The sequence below is a fragment of the Topomyia yanbarensis genome, chromosome 2, assembly GCF_030247195.1.
Source record: "Topomyia yanbarensis strain Yona2022 chromosome 2, ASM3024719v1, whole genome shotgun sequence".
NCBI classification, from domain to species: Eukaryota; Metazoa; Arthropoda; class Insecta; order Diptera; family Culicidae; genus Topomyia; species Topomyia yanbarensis.
Window position 1 is genome coordinate 372,919,888 of NC_080671.1, and position 23,426 is coordinate 372,943,313.

Below are 23,426 nucleotides of genomic sequence, written 5' to 3' on the forward strand. Positions count from 1 at the left end.
ATTTTTCATCCAAAGCATAACTCGTATTTTGTGATATAATTCTTCTGAACATACTATTCAGCTAAACCTATCGATTATGTCACAAAAATGCATAGTTCGTGTGCAAGGGTGGCAAAAAATCAATACTGAGGCTCGTTTTCCGATTTCGATCAGCTCCAAGAGCAGATATAATCGACTGATTCCTTCAACCCTAAAGTGAGGCTCACTTACTGATGGACTTCCCGCCCATCACTGAACGATAGAAAATAACGATCATAGAGGGATAGAATTAATACATCGCACACGCATCGCTTGTCGTGCCATCAGTAGATGAGTTGTAAATGTATGGCTCAGTGATAGAAAGATGAGCGATGTTATAAGATACTATTTTTGAGCATCTGATGTAGATATGATTCTCATAATGATGGAGTTTTATTATAGAATGAGAAATAGATGGAAATAGATGTTTACCGCCATTTTCAAATTCAAGATGGCGACTTCCAGTTACGCAAAATCGCCAACAATCCTATTAATATGAATATTTTTGGAATGGGGTTGATGAGTACACGACGGAAATCGATGTTTGATGTCGTTTTGAAATTCAAGATGGCGACTTCCGGTTACGCAAAATCCTCTATAATCCCATCAATATGGGTATTTTTGGAATGCGGTTGATGAGTACACGACGGAAATCGATGTTTGGTGTCGTTTTGAAATTCAAGATGGCGACTTCCGGTTACGCTAAATCCTTTATAATCCCATCAATATGGGTATTTTTGGAATGCGGTTGATGAGTAGACGACGGAAATCGAAGTTTGGTGTCGTTTTGAAATTGAAGATGGCGACTTCCGGTTACGTAAAATCCTCTATAATCCCATCAATATGGGTATTTTTGGAATGGGGTTGATGAGTACACGACGGAAATCGATGTTTGGTGTCGTTTTGAAATTCAAGATGGCGACTTCCGGTTACGCTAAATCCTCTATAATCCCATCAATATGGGTATTTTTGGAATGCGGTTGATGAGTACACGACGGAAATCGAAGTTTGGTGTCGTTTTGAAATTGAAGATGGCGACTTCCGGTTACGTAAAATCCTCTATAATCCCATCAATATGGGTATTTTTGGAATGGGGTTGATGAGTACACGACGGAAATCGATGTTTGGTGTCGTTTTGAAATTCAAGATGGCGACTTCCGGTTACGCTAAATCTTCTATAATCCCATCAATATGGGTATTTTTGGAATGGGGTTAATGAGTACACGACGGAAATCGAAGTTTGGTGTCGTTTTGAAATTGAAGATGGCGACTTCCGGTTACGTAAAATCCTCTATAATCCCATCAATATGGGTATTTTTGGAATGGGGTTGATGAGTACACGACGGAAATCGATGTTTGGTGTCGTTTTGAAATTTAAGATGGCGACTTCCGGTTACGTAAAATCGTCAACAACCCCTTCAATATGAGTATTTTCGGAATGCGGTTGAGGAGTACACGACGGAAATCGATGTTTGGTGTCGTTTTGAAATTCAAGATGGCGACTTCCGATTACGCAAAATCCTCTATAATCCCACCAATATGGGTATTTTTGGAATGGGGCTGGTGAGTACACGACGGAAATCGATGTTTGGTGTCGTTTAGAAATTCAAGATGGCGACTTCTGGTTAAGAAAAATGGTCTACAACTCTAAAACAATTTCTTTTGCATAAAAAACTTAAGAATAGAGTAATAAGAAATAATTATGAGACAAGGAACTAAAAGGAAATAAATAAAGAATATGATTTAAGCAAAACCGCAATCTTGAATTTCAAAATGGCGCCAGACAGCGATTTCTGTCGTACACTCATTGACTCCATTCCAAAAATGTTGAGCATTAAGAGTCACTACAGCGAATACTTGTTTTATCAGCCGCTGTGTTTATTTTAGACCGACGAAATAGGGACACAGTTAAACTTCGATATACATCTCGGTTTAAAAATTGTACGTTATATCGAAGCATGCAAAATTCTCACAGAATTGTTATCTATGGTACTTTATTTTGTAGAATTTTGATAACGAGTAACTAATTTTGAAAATCTTACCCACCTAGCAGTGTGAAACAGCTTTTCTCTTAAGAATATTATAGTGGTTCCATGAAAAAGATGTCACAATTACATTTCTTACTTACAATATTTTTTTTTATTTTGATTATAGAGATTTTAACCTTAAGGTCATTCGCTTCTTCGGGTTTGAAAATTCTCATATTAGAAATTTCTAACCCTATGTGCGGAGTCGAGAATCGAACCCAGGTGCGCTGCTTACAAGACAATCGATTTACCAACTACGCTACGCCCACCCCCAGTTATAAGTTAATCTTTATTGAAAATTTTCTTATTTTGACTCATTTCCTAATAATTAAATCATTAGTCATTATTATTATGTCTGAGTTTGTAAAGTGTTTCTTAATATTCCCACCGCTTGCACCTCATCAAGTAAAAGCAATACATGAACTTATATCATTAGAATGGACTATAAAGATCCACTTGTATCCACGATTCAAGAAATTTTGAAAATATATTTCAGTCCGCTAACCGGTTTCTTAAATACCCCAAACCGGTCGTAAAACGTACACAGTAACTAAAATTATGATCTCTCACGCTTATTAATTTGATGTGGCACATAATAGGATTCGAAAACACTTTTCGATTCTAGTAACCAGATTCAGGAGTTTCAAAAACCAGCAGTAAAATTTTGATAAAAATCGCTGGATTCCTAGGGTACGTCATTTCATGCGTCACATCATGGCAAAATCAATGCAAAACAGACAAAACAATCATGAGTCCAGCGAACTGAATTCAGGAATATCCGAAATCGGAGTTAAATGTGTCCGCATTACTTTCAATATGATTCGTAGATCATGTGGTTGAAGTAATTTGATGACCCAAATGTTGAGAATGATAAAAAGATTCTGTAGTCCGAAAAACCGAATTCGGGAGATTCAGGAAGCGATTGTATCTGATATTATTCATTTGAGTTTTCAGTTAGAACTTACTGATCTTGTATTATTTATTGAGATACGTGGTTGGTTTTAATAAATTACGATCATACGCAAATGAAATTGGAAAAAATCGCTCTTTTAGCTTTCACTGAAGTAACCAATTGCGAACATGCTCATTAGAAGCCAAATTAATACGTTTTAAGATTGTGTGTAACATATTGAATTCTTAAAATATGGAATACATGCGTAATTGATGAGAAAAATAAATTATAAAATAAGTACGTTATATCGAGTGACGCTATATCGAGGGTAACATACCCCGATATCGAAAATTACCTGTATTGGACAAATTGGGACACATTTTTTCTATCCTTTTCATTAACCATATAACCTATTCTGATTATTTGGTATACATTTCTCTAAAGGGGGTATTCCAGTGCAAAATTGAAAAAAATGATCTTTTTATTTTTGCATATTTTGCATCTTTAAAACAAGAAAAGAAAGATTCAGAAAAAGGTTTACTTGAATTTAATCTAGTTAGGCTCTTAGAGCTCATAATTTTTTCTATACAGTGTTGGGTAAAACATGTGCAAACATGTACATTAATGTCATAACTATAATTATAATTAATATTATAACTATTTGTAGTTTTTAAGGAATTGTATGTGTTATTAGCGTCATGATGGCAGAATAACATTTGTTTAAAACTTTTTGTTGTGAAACATAATCTTTTCCGTATGTTTTTGTACTATTTCACAAAAAAACCCAAACGGAAAGGAAAAGTTACACTTGTTTTGTCCAAAGAAAAAATGCACTTCGCATAATTTTTTTCAGTGTGCCGTCGTTAACGAATTTTTTGCCCATATAACGATATGGAATCAAATTAGAACTCTGAAGCACCAATTGTGCAGCTTTACTTTGCTTCGGTTCGGTTCAAGAACGATTAAGTTAACTGACGCGATCTAATAAAGTTCGGTATTTGTTACACATGTTTCACCCAACACTGTATAAGGCTGACAATCGGGTCAGAACGCTGATAAAACCGGAGGTAGACAAAATTTGGGGCTGATAAAATCGGGCCTTCACTGCATCTTGAATTTCAAAATAAATCCGAATCTTAGGTTGCAAAACCGGAAGTCGCAATTTTGAATTTCAAAACGACACAAAACATCGATTTCCGTCGTGTTCTCATCAACCGCATTCCAAAAATACCCATGTTGATGGGGTTGTTGACGATTTCACGTAACCGGATGTCGCCATCTTGAATTTCAAAACGACACCAAACATCGATTTCCGTCGTGTACTCATCAACCGCATTCCAAAAATACCAATATTGATGAAGTTATGGAGGATTTTGCGTAACCGGAGGTCGCCATCTTGAATTTCAAAACGACACCAAACATCGATATCCGTCATGTACTCATCAACCCCATTCCAAAAATACCCATATTGATGGGGTTGTTGACGATTTTACGTAACCGGAAGTCGCCATCTTGAATTTCAAAACGACACTAACCATTGATTTCCGTCGTGTACTCATCAACCCCATTCCAAAAATACCCATATTGATGGGGTTGTTGACGATTTTACGCAACCGGAAATCGCCATCTTGAATCTCAAAACGACACCAAACATCGATTTCCGTCGTGTACTCATCAACCCCATTCCAAAAATACCCATATTGATGGGGTTGTTGACGATTTTACGTAACCGGAAGTCACCATCTTGAATTTCAAAATGGCCACTAATCATCGATTTCCGTCGTGTACTCATCAACCGCATTCCAAAAATACCCATATTGATGGGGTTGTTGACGATTTTACGCAACCGGAAGTCGCCATCTTGAATTTCAAAACGACACCAAACATCGATTTCCGTCGTGTACTCATCAACCCCATTCCAAAAATACCCATATTGATGGGGTTGTTGACGATTTTACGTAACCGGAAGTCGCCATCTTGAATTTCAAAATGGCCACTAAACATCGATTTCCGTCGTGTACTCATCAACCGCATTCCTAAAATACCCATATTGATGGGGTTGTTGACGATTTTACGCAACCGGAAGTCGCCATCTTGAATTTCAAAACGACACCAAACATCGATTTCCGTCGTGTACTCATCAACCCCATTCCAAAAATACCCATATTGATGGGGCTGTTGACGATTTTACGTAACCGGAAGTCGCCATCTTGAATTTCAAAACGACACAAAACATCGATTTCCGTCGTGTACTCATCAACCCCATTCCAAAAATACCCATATTGATGGGATTATAGAGGATTTAGCGTAACCGGAAGTCGCCATCTTGAATTTCAAAACGACACCAAACATCGATTTCCGTCGTGTACTCATCAACCGCATTCCAAAAATACCCATACTGATGGGATTATAGAGGATTTAGCGTAACCGGAAGTCGCCATCTTGAATTTCAAAACGACACCAAACTTCGATTTCCGTCGTGTACTCATCAACCCCATTCCAAAAATATTCATATTAATAGGATTGTTGGCGATTTTGCGTAACTGGAAGTCGCCATCTTGAATTTGAAAATGGCGGTAAACATCTATTTCCCTTCTCTTTTCGTCATCCATTGTACATACATCTCATTCTCATAAAATTCCATCATTATGAGAATCAGATCTACATCAGATGCTCAAAAATAGTATCTTATAACATCGCTCATCTTTCTATCACTGAGCCATACATTTACAACTCATCTACTGATGGCACGACAAGCGATGCGTGAGCGATGTATTAATTCTATCCCTCTACTATCGTTATTTTCTATCGCTCAGTGATGGGCGTGAAGTCCATCAGTAAGTGAGCCTCATTTTTAGCGATGAGGAAAAAAACCGATTATTGCCACCCTTGGTTCGTGTGAATCGAGTACTGATACACAACCATGCACTGCTAGACCCCATGCAAAACTGACTCGGACTTCACTTCGTTAAAAATGTAATAAATTCTTTTTACAAAGCCGGATTCACTAGCAGTCTTCAACAAAGTTGTATATAATTAAATTATCTTTCTTATTTTCACTTACAGTGATAATACGATACATACAGTGCCACCTAGCGGCAAAAATGCGAGTTAGTGGGTTTTCTCCATGTAAATAGCCGAAAAATCCCATACAAACTTCAGGCACGTTGGTCCGGTAGCTAGACTTGTCCGATTTGCTTCAAATTTGGAGCAAGTACTCCTGGTGGGACTAGGAATCGAATCAGGGGTGGGCCGATTGAGTTTTCAAAAATTCATTATTTTTCTGGGCAGTCTAACCGACACGCAGTTAAGATGGTTTTGTATACTTGCGATTCATTACAAAATGCTGGGGATCTTTGTGACACTTCTTTTAGCCTATTAGAACACTATAGTATTAGCAGAAATACACAGAAATACTTTTATTGTGTTTATTTCTTGTGAGTCTCTTTAAAAATCAAAAATTTTGCTTATCTGATTCTATCGAAGCTTTTGCTATTTCTGCAAAAAACTCAACAAACCGAATTTCTAGTGTTCTCTTGGTTTGGCATAGACGAACTTTATCACAATGAGACAATGATCTTATGTATACCCCAGTAGATCGTTGATGATCAGAGTCCGAAAAATCAAATCTGAAAGAGATAGTTTTACTAAGAAGTGTGTGTGTCACTTATAAGTGAATGAATCCAATTAGTAGAACGTAGAACGCTTGCAAATCTTCTCTTACGAAATAAAATGACACTGAAGGTCAAGAAATCATATATCATATCAAGAAATAATTCTATAGCATAAAATACTCTTATTTATAGTACTACGCTTTCAAACTTTCTTCCCTTCACTACATGATGAAGCAATAAAAAGCACATATTTGCATCATACATACTCACACTTTATTAATCACGCATATATCTCATTTATAATAAATATAGAGATTTTAAAGAAGTGGAGAGAAAATAAATAAAAGGAGGTGTCGATCTTACCCCTCTGGGGTGTCGGTTTTACCCGCAGTGCCTACAAAATGTCATCAATAATTTTTAATGAAATTATTTTTTTTTAAAGCGCTGAAAAAAATCAGCCTTGTTAAGAATTTTCTGAAGAAGATTATAATTTTATTCGTTTTGTGGCAACTTAGAAAAAGTGTTAAGCTTAAGGTGTCGATTTTAACCATAATTCCCCTACAGTAGCATAATGTAATGCGTAATGCGTTGTGGTGCCGATAGTAGTGGCACCGAAAATCTTGGAAATAACGAACCTTTTTTGATACTGAGTATCGGTGCACTGAATAAAATTTGGTACTGATCTTTTCGGTACAATGCAATATATTTAATAAAGAATATATTTAACCTAGAGCTAAAACCTCATGAGAATCAAAACGTAATACAACGTACGGCTCCAAACTTCTCCTCAATTCCACATTGTTGTATGGAAAAACGTAATCATAACCACATCAACCGAGCACATCAATTTTTTGGTTTTATTTGGGGTATGAATAATTGTGCAAAATTTGGGGTCGATTGGTTTTGACCCGGCGTAGCGCATTACATTTGAATTTTGTGTGGAAATTAGTATGGTAAAACCTATTTTTTTGCATTTTCAATTCTACACACTACAATTCTTCCTGCATTGTTGCCGACAATTAGATAGAAGTGTAGTCTAGGGTATGCTGAACAACTTTGCATATATGGTGTTAGAATGTCTCTAAAACAAGTTATAGCTGTTCAAAGTTCCATACATCGAATTAAATGCCAAAAATCATTTTTTTGCCAATACTGCTGGTGTACCAATGACATTTCATAAAGCATTCCAAAATAACACCATATATTTTAGACTTACCACATTGGTATGTTTGGATGAATTATTCAAAAACCTTAGCTCAATTTCATGAGCGTAGATAGTTGAGAAATAGAGTATAGTGAGCGGGGGGGGGGGGGGCTTCAACATATAGAAATTCGAACTGAAATAACTGAAATATTGTCGAGTTGGGATGTTCAGATGAATTATTTTAAAACATTTGCACAATGTCCTATGCATAATAGTAACGATGAAACGAAACATACTGTATCCCTCTGCTTTGACTTTCATCAATAGAAGTAACGTTACACACTGAATCAACTGATGTCGAGTTGATATGTCAGAAGATTGCATTGATTATATTTCTGTTTAATACGCATTATGATTTGATAGCATGCTTATTTCGATACTGTTCGATCACGAGGCGCGAAGCTAATTTCTGATTTCAACATGAAATCCACTAGAGCCCCAGCCCAACAGCAATTTTAGCTTCGAGTGATAAAGCGGTGATATGAAGATGATGGCGTTGAGTGGGGGGGGAATAGGGATGGATAGGGTGATGGTCTAAGGGGGATGTAAAGAGGGGTAATCTGAGGGGACTTTAAGGCGATGATGACAGGGGGTGAGGTGATCAGTAGGAGTAAACCATCTTCGTACATCTCTAGCTACGCCCCTGTTAAAATCCAGAAACCCCACATCACTGGAAAAAAAATCGCCGGGATTAGATTGACGATTTTCATAGTGATTGCATAACCTTTCTCATAAAGGTGAAAATGGTAAATTTGACATCATAAAAAATTCCCCGGGTTACCGAGAGTGGAGCGAGTGAAGTGATTTTAACGCATAACCAAATACATCCACACACACACACACACACACACCCTAAAACGGTACCACAATTAAATCGCACGTAAACAAAAATGAACAAAATGGGCCAAAAATCAAAACGAGATTGGAATCGAAGTTCTCAAGACAGGAATTGTTCAAAATTGTTTCATAGTTTCTTGCACATTAGATGGCTGTTCGGCCATCTATCTGTCCTTAAATTTCGATTTCTTTCTCCGAACAGCCTAGTTAAGCCGTGTAGTGTCGGTAGAGGTTGTTTCAACCAACTAAGAATTACACTACGAACCACCGGTTCCTGTGGTAAAAACCCATAAAACAAATTCCAATTCGGTAGTGTCATGCGACGGTTAAAATTGTTGAGGGGGTTTAAAATATTCTCAATGGCGAACGGAGCCTGAGAAGCGCCGAGCGAATTCCCCAGCATGCCACATTCCGCAGCGGAACGTTCGCTCTACGCAACGAAATGTTTTCGCGGATGAAATGCACGATCGCTCTGCTTCACGATGGGGTGTATTCTTAGATATTGAGGGTGCTTTTGAAAATGTGTACTTCCATTTAATTGTAGAGGTGATCCAGAGGTGGCGGCAGCACTACGAAGAACACCTGAACGGCGATGCAGCAGACGACGAGGATGGCACGGTAACGCACCTGGGAGCACGCGCGGAAGACATTACCCTACCGGCTCCGGATCTCCAAGAAATCCAGGAGGAGATTAGCCGGCTCAAAAATAATAAAGCCGCTGGGGTTGACCAAATACCAAGCGAGCTACTAAAACACGATGGTGAGCCACTGGCTAAAGCGCTGCACTGGGTGATTACCAAGATTTGAGAGGAGGAGATTTTACCGGAGGAGTGGATGGAAGGTGTCGTGTGTCCTATCTACAAAAAGGGCGACAAGCTGGATTGCTGTAATTACCGAGCAATCACCCTGCTGAACGCCGCCTACAAGGTACTCTCCCAAATACTATGCCGTCGACTATCACCAATTGCAAGAGAGTTCGTGGGGCAGTACCAGGCGGGTTTCATGAGCGAACGATCTACCACGGACCAGGTGTTCGCTCTTCGTCAAGTACTGCAGAAATGCCGCGAGTACAATGTGCCCACACATCATTTGTTCATCGACTTCAAAGCCGCATACGACACTATCGATAGACCAGCTATGGCAGATTATGCACGAGTACGGATTCCCGGACAAACTGACGCGATTAGTGAAGGCGACGATGGATCGGGTGATGTGCGTAGTACGTGTCTCAGGGACGCTCTCGAGTCCCTTCGAATCACGCAGAGGGTTACGGCAAGGTGATGGTCTCTCGTGTCTGTTATTCAACATCGCGCTGGAAGGTGTAATAAGAAGAGCAGGGATCGACACGAGTGGTACGATTTTCACAAAGTCCGTTCAGCTACTTGGCTTCGCCGATGACGTTGATATTATTGCACGAAACTTTGAGAAGATGGAGGAAGCCTACATCAAACTGAAAAGAGAAGCCAAGCGCGTCGGACTTGCCATCAACACGTCGAAGACAAAGTACATGATAGGAAGAGGTTCACGAGAAGAAAATGAGAACCGCCCGCTTCGAGTTTGCATCGGTGGCGACGAAATCGAGGTGGTTGAAGAGTTCGTGTACTTGGGCTCACTGGTGACCGCCGACAATGATACCAGCAGAGAGATTCGTAGACGCATCGTGGCAGGAAATCGTGCTTACTTTGGCCTCCGCAAGACACTTCGGTCGAACAGAATTCGCCGTCGTACGAAGTTGACCATCTACAAGATGCTGATTAGACCGGTAGTTCTCTACGGGCACGAGACCTGGACCATGCTCGTGGAGGACCAACGCGCACTTGGTGTCTTCGAACGGAAAGTGCTGCGTACCATCTACGGTGGAGTGCAGATGGAAGACGGCACATGGAGACGGCGAATGAACCATGAGTTGCATCAGCTGTTGGGGGAGCCGCCCATCTGTCATACCGCGAATATCGGACGACTACGGTGGGCCGGGCACGTAGCCAGAATGTCGGACAATAGCCCGGTGAAAACGGTTCTCAATTGCAATCCGACCGGTACAAGAAGACGTGGCGCGCAGCGAGCACGATGGATCGACCAGGTGGAAGACGATTTGCGGACCCTTCGCAGACTGCGTGGCTGGCGACGCGCGGCCATGGACCGAGTGGAATGGAGGAATCTTTTGTATACGGCACAGGCCACTTCGGCCTTAATCTGTTAATAAATAAATAAATTTAATTGTAGAAGCGACGCGCGGTTATGGAGTGCCTGTATGTATCTCGGGTTTGATAAACGCAATGCTTAATAATCGCATTCTTTGCTCTTTACTGAGAAAGATAGAGAAAAGGAAATTGAGTATTTGCGGCTATCCTCAGGGTGGCGTTCTATCACTTTTGCTATGGAACCTGGTTGCCGACGGCTTGTTGAGGAAACTCAATGGATTAGATTTCCAACCTCCTGGTTTGCTGACTATTACCAAATACTGAACTTTGCATCAGAAGAATATTCGACTTTATCTATGAGCATTATGAGCTGTGGGTCCGTCGCTTGCAGTTCTTTGACTCTGAGCTACTGTGTGCAGATCAAGTCAAATACGTTGGAGTTATATTGGATTCCAAACTGAATCTGCTCACATTGAGTTCAGAGTCAAAAAAGTGTGCATGGCTTTCGGGCAGTGCAGACGAACTTTTGGAAAGACCTGGGGTCTCAAACCCAAATACATCTATTGGATTTACACGCCAATTGTACGTCCAATACTGTCATACGGATGCCTTGGGTGGTGGCAGAGGTGAGAGGCGATTACGGTCCAGTCAAAACTAAACCATCTGCAAAGAACGGTGCTCATGGCGTTGACTGGTGCTTTCACCACGGCTCCGACTGCTGCTCTTTAGGCACTTCTAAATATCAAACCAGTACACATACACCTCCAACAAGAAGCACTATCATGTACATAAAGACTGCGGGTTACTGGGCTTTGGAACAGTAATCATGTTGATCTTGCTACCAGTCATACACGATGGTTACATGGGGTGAAGATATTCTTGCTCCCAGTGATATTACAGGAGTGCTTGTCTGGCTATATGGAGAAACAACAATAAACGCAAGTGACCTGTTACACTGACGATTCTCTGATGTACGGACGCGTTAGTGCTGGTGTCTACTGTCTTAAAATAAGATTGGAACAGTCTCAGTCGCTCGGTAGATACTGTACTGTATTCTAAGCGCGATATGTGCGATTATGTGGGGGATACAATCGGCCCTTCAACACACTGAGAGAATATATTCGTAAATCTGCTACGAACAGGTTTCGTACAGAAACCTTTCATAAAATATACGAATTTTTCGTTAATATGATGAATCATTCGTAGTTTTACGGAAACATTTTTATTTTCAATTCGAGTTTTTTATAAAAACCACGAATCGACTTTCGTAGGTTCTGTTTCATTAATCAATTGAATTGTTTGATCAAACACGCGAAAGTCCTTATAATATTTACAAGCATCTTTCGTAATATGAACGATTTTTCCGAAGTACCCCCAAAAAATTCATATCGCTGAACAAATCTATTAGTAAATCTGCTAAAAATGGATTAGATGCTTCCATTTAACGATCTAAAAACATGGCGACTTGATGAACTAAAATTTTCCTAATTTTAAATACTATCAATAATACGAAAACGCGATTATTGGAGAAATCTACAAACGTTTTGCCAAACGCAGCGATCTCGAAAAATCGACATTTTTTGAGACTCAACTGCGGCATGCTGACCAGGGCTTTAACCTGTCACTGCAAACTCAATTATCACATGGCATCAATACAACGCACTAAGTCATTTTCGGTCTTTATGAATCCGACTAGGGAACCTCATATCATCTGATATGCACCTGCTATGCAGTAGCGCAATTGCGGTTTCGGTCGTCCTTACATTGACATGGCAAGGCACAAATCCCCGCCTACATAGGGGAAACGTGCCATTTGAGCCAATAAGTTTCGATTCTCATTCTAGCCTTGACAATTATAAATGCACGTGAAAGTGCAATGGCAGGAGATTCGTATACTGTGATACCTCGACATACGGCCGGTCTCGAAATCCGACTATTTTGACAAAATGTTCTATGATTTCATAAAAATACTAATGGTTTATGACACAATGATACGGAAACACACTACAACATGCACACGGCTAAGGACAATTTTGACCGAATCAATATAGGTCTTACCAAAAATTTAATAAAAATTAAACATTGCCTTGCATCATGCGTTGCACTGGGCGGATTATGAAACAACACTTTTGCTTGTTTTTTTTTTAAACTGGACAACCCAATTGACGCTGCCAGGCAGAAAAAATTAGTACTCATTAAAAATTTATCATATATTTTTGAGAAAGGGCCTTCACAAATTTGATGTGTAAGCTGATTCTTAGTTCAAAACCAACCTGTCGGATATTGATTCAAAATGGCCGGAATCAGCTCTCGACAGTAGACCTGCGCGCCGCCGCGCCACGCCGCCGCCGCCTGTAAATTTCAACAAACGCCGACGCCGAAAGGTAAACCGGCGGCGCGTCGCCGACGTTTTTTTCTCACGCCGACAATTCGCTAACTCGAAAATCATTGACTCATAATTTTATCCACAAATCTATGAACACTGTCTATGGTCCGAATATAAGACGTTAACTGATTCATGATTTATCACATTGATCTTTATTTGGCATTAGTGGTTGTGAATTAGATCACAAAATTAACAAAGTCTTGATATTTTCTCGAAAATCATTACACGATACTCGGAATATAATTCATGGAGCCATTCTTGCTTTGTCAACTGGTTATGATTGCGAGCATATAAGTTACAATTCACCATTCGTGGAATGGTCCACAAATTCAAAAAAATACTTCCACTTTCAAGATATAGTTGATTCCTAATATGTTAGACACGATTCACCAGTGGAGCTCGTGAAACTGTTCATGATATAGTTCATAAAGTAATAAATCTTTCACATAATCTTAATATACTTACGTAAACAATTTCAAGGAACTCGGACTATTATTTATGGACTATTCACTCTACTCTTTGGTTTTGAAATTTCTATGTGAGCTATTGTGTACAACTGCTAGCAACCAGTCTCATAGGCGCGAGCATTAGATACAAGAAAACTCTATGACCTGTAACCCTGTTATTCTTTTGTTAAGATTCAGTGTAATTTTCGAAATTAAATGAAACTGTGCTGAGCACCAAAAATACAGTACCTAGCTACAATTCATGTCCGTGAAATAATTAAGAAAACTATAAGACACGTGACTCTGTGTCAAAAATCCGACGATAAGCTCAAGACTAAAATATCACGATAACACGACGAGAATTTACGAAAATCGTTGCACATCCTAGGGGCAGATAGAAATGTATAACAAATTTGAATCAAATTAGAAAAAAATGCAATTAATTTCCATTTTTGCATCAACTTTGCACTCCCTCGCAGAAAAGTTTGTTTAACAAACGTCCTACGCTGATTCACTTTGTTCGACGTTTTGTTGAACTTAGGGCTAATTTTTTGTAGGGTTTTGACGTCATACTCGCAACGCAAAATACATTATGAATTTCTATTTTGATGGAAAGAAATGCATTTAATTTTGCTGATTTTTAAAAATGCTTCGCAAGTGATCTGCCCCTAGTGCACATCGTTCAATTCTGGACTTTTTTAGTCAATAAAGTTAATATCAAGTTATGAACTAGAATCATAAAAATATTAAACATATTACAATACAACCACCTACTAAACATTTGAGTATAATGGATTATTTTTTTTTGCAATAACTAATTTTGTATAACACAAAAATTATTTTCAATACGAGGTTTATCATTGTATCATTGATTGAATCGTGGCTTATTTTGAATTTATTTTCTTTAAGAATAGTTTAGCAGAGTGATCTTGACTTTTCGCGACGTTGGTGCACTGATGTGGCGATGTAGAAGGTAAGATTTCTGGTCTCATAAATTATTCATCGTGTGATCTAGCCCCACTCAGGAAAGATTTTCAGTGTCATTTGCATCAGCCCGGTATCACAGACAAATAGGACGTAGCACGAGATGAATTTTCATCACTCGTAGGAAAAACGGTCGATTTAAATTACAAAAAAGGCGCCATATCAGCTAGCGTGGCGTTAGTGAAAAGATTTTGACACAGAGCTAAATGCGTTGCTTAGTTTCTGTTTAGTCTTTTTAATCTCATGCACACCAAAACAAATAAAATATGCTGGAAATGTGTAACTCATTCTTGTCGATGTGCCTAAGGCGGGAGTTGTTTACAAACACTTTTTAAGTTACAACACGATGCCGATCTGTGAGTAAGCACATAATAGGATGTTAGTACTTTAATTGATTCGGTGTATCGAATCTAACTAGATGTATGCAATGGATTAGAACTTGTTGGTCCCCGGAACTGCTGCAGAAATTGGCGGGGTGCAGGTGCTACGAAAACTAGAGATACGCTCAGACCATTTTCAATCAGGCTTGTTTAGTGATCAGTTTCAACCCAACAGGAGCTAAAACATCAAGTCGTGGAATTATGAATGATAGTAACTGTATATTTAGGTTTCGTCAGGGTGTAGATCTGTATGATTCCAGCACATCGAGCATACTTTGCATTCAAGATAGAAGCAAATTTTACGTTGGGTTTTTTTAATGTAGTGCCATGGAATCGTATATGCTTTATCATCGCGGCGATTTTGTACTTACAAGAAGTAAAAGTAAACGCCAGCCTGGAAAATGAAGTAATCTTAGTAAAGTTTAGCCGGAATTGAACTGGAAATCTGGCTGGTTCCAGTTCGTACACGGGATCCAGTGGCACAACCGATTCTAACTACAATCGGTTGTGTCACTGGAGCAGGAATACGAACTTGAACCAGCCAGAATCCCGGTTCATTTCCGACTGAGCTTAAATGGGATGTCTTGAAAGGTGTCCTTACACGATCATTAAATGTGACATTTCTGCGCAGTAATGCTATTAATAACGCATCGTGTTAGGGTACCTGATATATGCGGGATTCTAAAAGAGCGACGGTAAAGAAGACTAAACAGAAACAAAAAACAATGAAACGAGAACAAGAATTAATTTCCTCAAACAAAACAAAAACCGTTTTACCGTTGCTTAATTTCCCAAATATAGAAAAATAAATAATTATTCATTCTTCAAATTTGTCCATTGCAATCATTATTTCATGCAAAGTCGTAGTATGCGACATCGACAATTTTTCTATTTCGTTCTTAAAATTTAACAACTGTAAAAATAGTTCCACCTTTCATTTATTATCTTGCATTTCGCAAGCAGGGTGGGCACTATTAGAGCTGCAGTTAAAAAAAGTGATGTGGTTGCGAGAATTACATTTTGTGCAATGTGTTCAACAGATGTCGCTAGTACATTGTGGGCGATGATTTTTTTAGAATTTTCTTCAAGCTGTAACGTCTGCTTGTATGTGCCTGATACAATAGAAACCAAAAATTTGGGAAAGGAATTGTACTGCCAACATTTTTTTTAGTTACATAGGCGCCAATATTCGTCACGCCGATACACGCCGGCGCGCCGCCGCCGATAGGGTCCAAGGGCGTGACGCCGCCAACGCCGCCGCTGCCAGCCAAATATGTCGCTTACGCCGCCGCCGATTAAAAATGCATCGGCGCACACCTCTACTCGATAGGAGGACGCATTTTGAGATAAATACTAAGGTTGGGCGAAACGCAATTCTGGTCTATGCGGTACGAAACGAAGCGAATAACTCTTTCGTATCCTTTAATGATACGAAACGAAACGAAATTTCAATAGTAGATGTTGTTCGCAACACGAAATTATATTTTGACGAAAATATTTGCGAACTATTGCGAAATTTTCCAAAAATCATTTAATATAAGGAAAGTTGATTCTTTTTCATATTTTTGTATATTATGAAAAATTGTTGTAACTCATGGTATGCGATCGAAGCGCTTTTTAAAAAGGAAAACGGGTATTGTTTTCGTATTAAGCGATGCAAACTCGATTTTGAAAACTTTTCTCTTAGCTTAGCCCACCCCAAAATTTGTAAACTAGTGTTATAAAATTTGTAAATATGTCAACCTGGTGCAGATATCTCAATTACCTTTGAATAGGCCGTTAACGCTCGAGATGGACAACATTTCTCTGTGATAAAATTGTATAAAATGATTAAGCTGTACTTTGAATCAAATTTTCATTAGTGCACCATGCGCATGACATATCCGGTAAATCGATCAGTTATCGGAGAATTGAGAATACCTGCGGATGCATCGGTTCACCTTTCAATAGATGAATCGTTATCATTTTTGTGTAAAATCGATTTATCCAAGAAACAGTTATACAACTCTAAAATTAATTGAATTTTAATAAACTTCGAAAATTAAACGAAATTTTCCTTAACATTTCGTTTCGCAAAGTTTGCGAAATTTTCGTTTCGTTCCGACAATTTGCGAAAAAATAAATTTTCGCCCACCCTTAATAAATACCATTATAAGTTTATGGATCTAGGTCATCATTTTTGCGGTATACGAATGGTTTTCGTCAATCTAAGAAAAACATGATAAACTACATAAGAGACGATATGTCGATTATCAATGTAGAACGCAACTATTTTTTACATACAACTGATTGGAAGTGTTGGCTAAGACGGACGGATTCCGACGTATTTGTACTCTGATTTCCAAATTTTTATCAATAGGTGTTTACGACCCACGTGAGAATAAAAACTTCAAATCGGTTCCCATCGGCACAAATGACGATGGTCTTAGCTTAGGAACTCGCACCTTGTTGCCGCTTGAACAATCATCTGACTAAGATTATTCAAGTTGCCAATTCCAATCAAAGCAAAGTGTGACGAAGAACTGGTTGTGTTACGAAGTACATAGTTGCTTCCAATTATTGAAACACGCCCCTCACACGATACATGCAATGGAAAATTACCTTCATTTTGTTGACTAGTATTCCATCAAGCTATCATTCACTGATGCTGGTTGCATTGAACGAACTGTTTGTTCGGTCGGAATTGATGCAATTATGCTGTAGATACTTCGAGACAAATTACCGACCGGAAAAAGCCTTCGAAAAGTGTTAATCTTCGATTATAGGTACTGTGGCGCGATTTAGCATTTGGTTGCAGAAAAATCATTGCGTGATGGATTCAATTAAAGTCAATCGCCGAGTGGATGCTTCTTTCATGTTCGGTTTGTACAGATTAGACATTGAATGAGATCGTCGTACAGATCTGATATCAACGTAGTATAGTTCGAAAACAAAATCCATTCGACCGAGCGAAATAGAAACAAATACTATATACCTCTACCCGAATGACACCGATAAGTCAATTGTTTGAGATTGAATCTTGCGCCGTGACCTCCCAGGAATCAATATTTACCGTTTTTTATTACCCGATAATAACTGCCTAACCCCGTGGAAGATCCCACCATTGCTCACTATCGCTAATCTTCATCTATGAATCATCGAAATGCAATAAAAAAAAACTACCCAGCCCCACTCTCGTGACACGGGGTACCTCCTGGTGGAGTCTGTAGTTCCTGGTGGCTATCCCGTACAAACCTCGGATGTGCAAACGGCACCATCGGCCAATAACTCAAACGCGAACAAATAAATCCCAGGTGAAACAAAACAAAATCTGCTCGCTGGGCGGAGAGGGCGCGCTGCCACTGCCGCTGAGGAGTCTGTAAATGAGCAGATAAATTACAGTTTTGTCTAGTTCTATAGCATGTTTCAGAAGTTGCTCCCGCTGCAGCCAAGATTCACCTTCCCTGCTGCGGAGATACTGCTCAAGCTGCTGGTAAAAGAATTACGTAAATCGACAGATATTTATTAATATGTATTTACAATTGCAGCGAAAAGTCGCGTCACAATAATGCGACGAGACGAACGTGTAGCGCTGCCAGGGTGATGCTGAGGCTAACGGGGGGCTGATCGATGGTGATTCGGTGTTGATAGGCAGGATATATGATTTTTAAATTGTTCGGTGCACACCTTTAATTTGCATAGCGCCTCGACTCGAGAATAGAAATTATTTTCCTAGACTCTTTTCAAATAAAACTTGACAAAGCGTAAAAAAGTTCATACTCTGTTGCGTTTCGGCTTCGCCTCATCAGAAACCGACACTAACTTATTGTCGGAATAGATTAGCGCCGGCTTGACGCAAATCCCTTAAAACTAAAACACACTTTATGTTTCAATCGAACGACTGCATATAGAATAGTAAAAAAGTTTATCGTGATGCTAGCTCCTTAAATATTTACTACATCCAAATAGTTTCTTGGGATTATTTTCTTTTGCCTATCACAATAGTGAGTAATATTCTGGTTTTTAAATGTATACTTTCAATAACTTCTCTCTTCTAATGTTCACAGACTGCGATAGTTATTAACATTGCCCATGTTCATCTTTGAATATAAATAAATTTCCACCATTCTAAAGATCCATCACAATTACTCGAATTTATAAACAAACACGGTAGATTTCATTGAGTTAGGTGTCAAAATTAATGCGACATTGTAAATTATATTTAATCAAGAAAATTTTAAAACAAATTCATATTTTTTGAAAGTATTATCATTGTTATCCTCATTAAAATGCATTTTATCAAAAAAAAATTTTTACCTGAATTTGAATATTTCTGTAATTTAGAATCAAACCAAATGTTTAATAATCACTAACCCCTCGATCGGTGGAACCGATGACACTACTCGAATTGAGGAGTCCAACTCCAAGAACAATTCGCACAAACTGAAGCAAATCTTAGAATTGCAGTGCGGTGATCGATAGTGAAGAATACTTATTGTTCATTATTATAAGTGCACTTTACAATACAGACATACACTTAACGACAGCACTTATTATTTACATCATATTTTCTTTTTTCCGTGAATCTCATGTGAGAGCAAATGGTTTGGAGGATTGGTTGTGTGGAGCTTCATATTGGCGAACGCCGATCGATTGCATGTGTTTTCGTCGAAGAGGCGGGCCGGCGGGGGGAAGGTGCAGATTCAATAATAGGGCCGACAATTTCTGATCCCAGAGCAATTGTAGAAATAAGCGAAATGACACACAGCGAACGAAGGGATGATCGTACATACTATAAACATAAGGTAAAATAAACAATAATCGATTATCGGCTATGCGGATTTGATGATTGCAGTGCGATTTGGCTGGTTGATTGTTTTTCTTCTGTGGAACAGAATTGCTTTATTTCGAACGAGGCAGCAGGGATACATTCCGGGTGCTTGGTGGGAACTAGGTTGGTTTCTTGGTGTGCTCAATTGACACAGTAAACCTCCTCCTCCTATTTAGCAGAGCGAAGGCGACGATCTGCACAGTAGGTTTTCGATAAAACATTCATACCCCCGAGGAGGTAGCAACACGGATTTGCCATCAGACTCGGTGCGATTGACACAAATTATAGCCATCGGTGTAGATTTCAAATTTAGCCGACAGCGACAGTTCGTGTGAAAATCACTTTCATCAGAAATAAATCCAAAATTACCCTCGTCGTCGTATAATTTCGACTAAGACGACTGCGTCCGAAGTCTAAACGGGGGCGGCTATCGATTATTATACTGGTTTGTTTTGTGATTGATCTGGCTTAAGGTGTCTGTCGAGAGAAGGCTCTCCACAAGTCGAACCCATTAAAGTGGTCGTAATTAATTTATCTTATTCCACTGATCCGGATTTTAACATTCTCCTTTTTTATATGCTTTGTTCATTTTTTTTCTGTTTCAGGCAATGTCCGGCTTCTTGATGATGCTCACGCAAAACGGAAAGCTTTTGTACATCTCCGACAACGCCGCGGAGTATTTGGGGCATTCGATGGTAAGTTTGATTTGGGAGAAAGATAAAAGCATTATGAGGATCTTCAATATTTATAAAGTCATACATAAAAATCATACTAGTCTAGTCTAGTCTAATCTACACATACACAGCCAATACACGTAGGGATCCTGAAAAATTGCAGAAGGTCGGCTGCAATTTTTCTTGTCAATATTAATGTTTGTGGCACATATGGTATGTGAAACAATCATTAAAGCGGCCAGGCCAACTGTGCAGCGTACAAAATGAAGATGATTCAAAATTATACGGCTGTTTGCGAGTGTACTACTTCACCCTGAAACCATTTATGCACCCCTCGACCGCTACACCGTTTTTTCCCTACTGAGAAGAAATCGCCCGTTCACTGTACTGATGTAAACACAACATAAAGTACGATTACCCAGCTGGCCGAGAAATGTCATCGGTCTACTCACACATCGGAGCCAGTACGAGTAAACAAATGCAGCTGAATTGCATCATCATCATCATCATCGGTAGGACTGGAGGGATAATCTCTCAACGACGGAAGCAGAGGAAACGAAGCCCTGGCGCACCACCTTTGCTGAACTTCACCCCCTGGAGCCCCCGGAATAGGAGAATAAAGGAGAAAGGCGCCATCAGTGCATATTCGGCGAAGAAGCTGCTCGGTCGCAGCAACCAATTCAATGTAAAGTGTAATGTATTGATTTGTCATATTGTGTAAGAATAAATGTTAATTAAATGTGAAAATATAGTGTGAAATGTAAAGTGTTATCGGTATATGGCTGGTGTTAAGCTTATTTATGTACAAGTCCCTGAATCCTTTGCCGATTGCCGGAAGGTATCAAGTGTCTGCCGACAAGCTTTGCCACCGTCAGGAAACGGGAATTAAATTAGGATACAGTCCACTAATCCAATCGAAGGAAGGTAAGGACCAGACTCCAAAACATTGGTCCTTCGAGCCGGATCCCGCACGAATCCAACCAAAAACCCATCCACCAAGAGGGCAGAAGGTCGCCATTGCGAATTCATCCAACGAATTCCTGTTCTTACAAGAAGCAAGCCAAGCTGTAACCGCCATCGCAGTTTCAATAATCCCCTGGGTGCTGGAGCCGTAATCATTTGCTGCACATAGGAGTTTCGAAATTAGGATTACAGTGAAACGATTACTTCACTTGTGACATTTATTGCTACATTGCACATAATCAGGATATTTCACACTTCATTCCGCTTATTCTGTGACCGGGAAGTCACCAACAAGATCATCGCAGAATCGAGCCAACTGCATTTCACATCGTCGGCACCCGTCGCAAAAGGAAACCATTCCGGAATGGGCGAATTGCCCTGGTTTGTCCAGGTAATTATACACTAAAGTTATGTCCAGTCGATGCTGGACCACTCAATAAATGCTACATGGTTTCCTTTCCTATTTCGATGATGTTTTGCCGCAAACATATTGGAGAAATAACACCATCACTGCAAGTTATCAAGGAAAATTAGCTTAGACGAATGAGACGTATTTCAACCAACTTACCGTTAAAATTCCCGACTGCAACTACATCCTACGCTGGTTCACTTGGTGCAGCGACCGTTATCCTTCCAGGTCAGTTAATTGAATTGCACCACTTGTATATGTCCGGCCGAAGCTGGAATCTATTGCCATACTACATAGCATATTTCACTCCTCTCTAAACACTGTTTTGATCGTGATCGATGTATACATACATAAACAACATTTACAAGCATATGAACAAGGGGCGCGCATAAGTGCATTATTGTTTCACTGCGTCCTACTTTCGGAGCATCGGTGTGATCACGAGAAAATGCGGCACATCGTTTTTCATGAAATTTAGCAGCGTTACTGTTTTGTCAGGTCAGTTAGAACAGTATATGTTCAGCCGTAGTTGGACCAACAATTTTACTACATAACCCTTTTCACCTCTCCCGCGAAATCTGGATCCGTATGAAGTATTTAAATTACTCGTACTTCCACAATCATTTGAAGCTGCATCGTTCGAATATTTCTGAGGGACATAACTGTAGAGAAAGCGGAAATTCCTGTTTCTTCAGGTAAATAATAAAAACAGCTCTACAGTATATGCCCATTCGAAGTTAGGAAACAAGCAGAATATTACACCTCCGTATTATCTTCCCGTTCTGTCAAAGTGAAATTGTGTTACAATGCCGCCGACTACATCATCGAGTGCTAAGAAGTCACCGGCGTTGCGGACGCTGCAAACCAAGCTGAGGTCATACCAGAATATGTTCAGGGATATCTGCAGGTTCGCCGATTCTCTTGGGGTAGAAACTACAGCCAGCCAGGTGACAGTTCGACTGGAAAAACTTGAGGAGTTGTGGGAGAAGGTGAACGATGTGATCTTGGACATCGAAACACACGAAGACTTCGAAGCAGAGGATGACGCCTATGCTGAGCAACAGTCGGAGTTTGGAAACCGCTACTACCAGGTGAAGTCGGTGTTGTTAGACAAGATCAAGGAGCTAGAAGAACCTGCTATCCTGAATGCCTCCATCCGGGGACTCGACATGACACAACAACCCACCATAGAGCATGTGCGACTCCCACAAATCAAGTTGCAAACCTTCGACGGCAACATTGATGAGTGGTTGAGTTTCCGCGATCTATACACATCGCTCATCCATTGGAAAGCAGATTTACCGGATGTCGAGAAGTTTCATTACCTGAAGGGATGTCTGTCAGGAGAAGCTAAGGCGCTTATTGACCCGCTGTCGATTACAAGGGCGAATTATCAGGTCGCATGGGAGACGCTAACCAAACGCTACAACGACAGTAAAATCCTAAAGCGGCGTCAGATTCAAGCGCTGTTTAAGTTACCTAATCTGGCTAAGGAGTCGGCCAACGAATTGCAGTCTTTGTTGGAGGGATTCGAACGTGTTGTTCAGACCCTTGATCAGCTGGTACAACCCGCCGACTACAAGGATCTACTACTGCTAGACATATTAGCTTCGCGTCTAGACAGTGGAACCAGGAGAGCTT

The 23,426-nt window shown here is 39.7% G+C and overlaps 1 protein-coding gene across 1 annotated transcript in view; it reads left to right on the plus strand.

The window, feature by feature from the left end:
- The window catches only part of LOC131684560 (uncharacterized), a 212,158-nt gene that overhangs the window by 118,587 nt on the left and 70,145 nt on the right, over positions 1-23,426 (plus strand). The window contains exon 5 of the mRNA XM_058967553.1: positions 20,345-20,434. Within this exon, the coding sequence (XP_058823536.1) occupies positions 20,345-20,434 (90 nt within the window). The remainder of the gene's footprint in view (positions 1-20,344; positions 20,435-23,426) is intronic.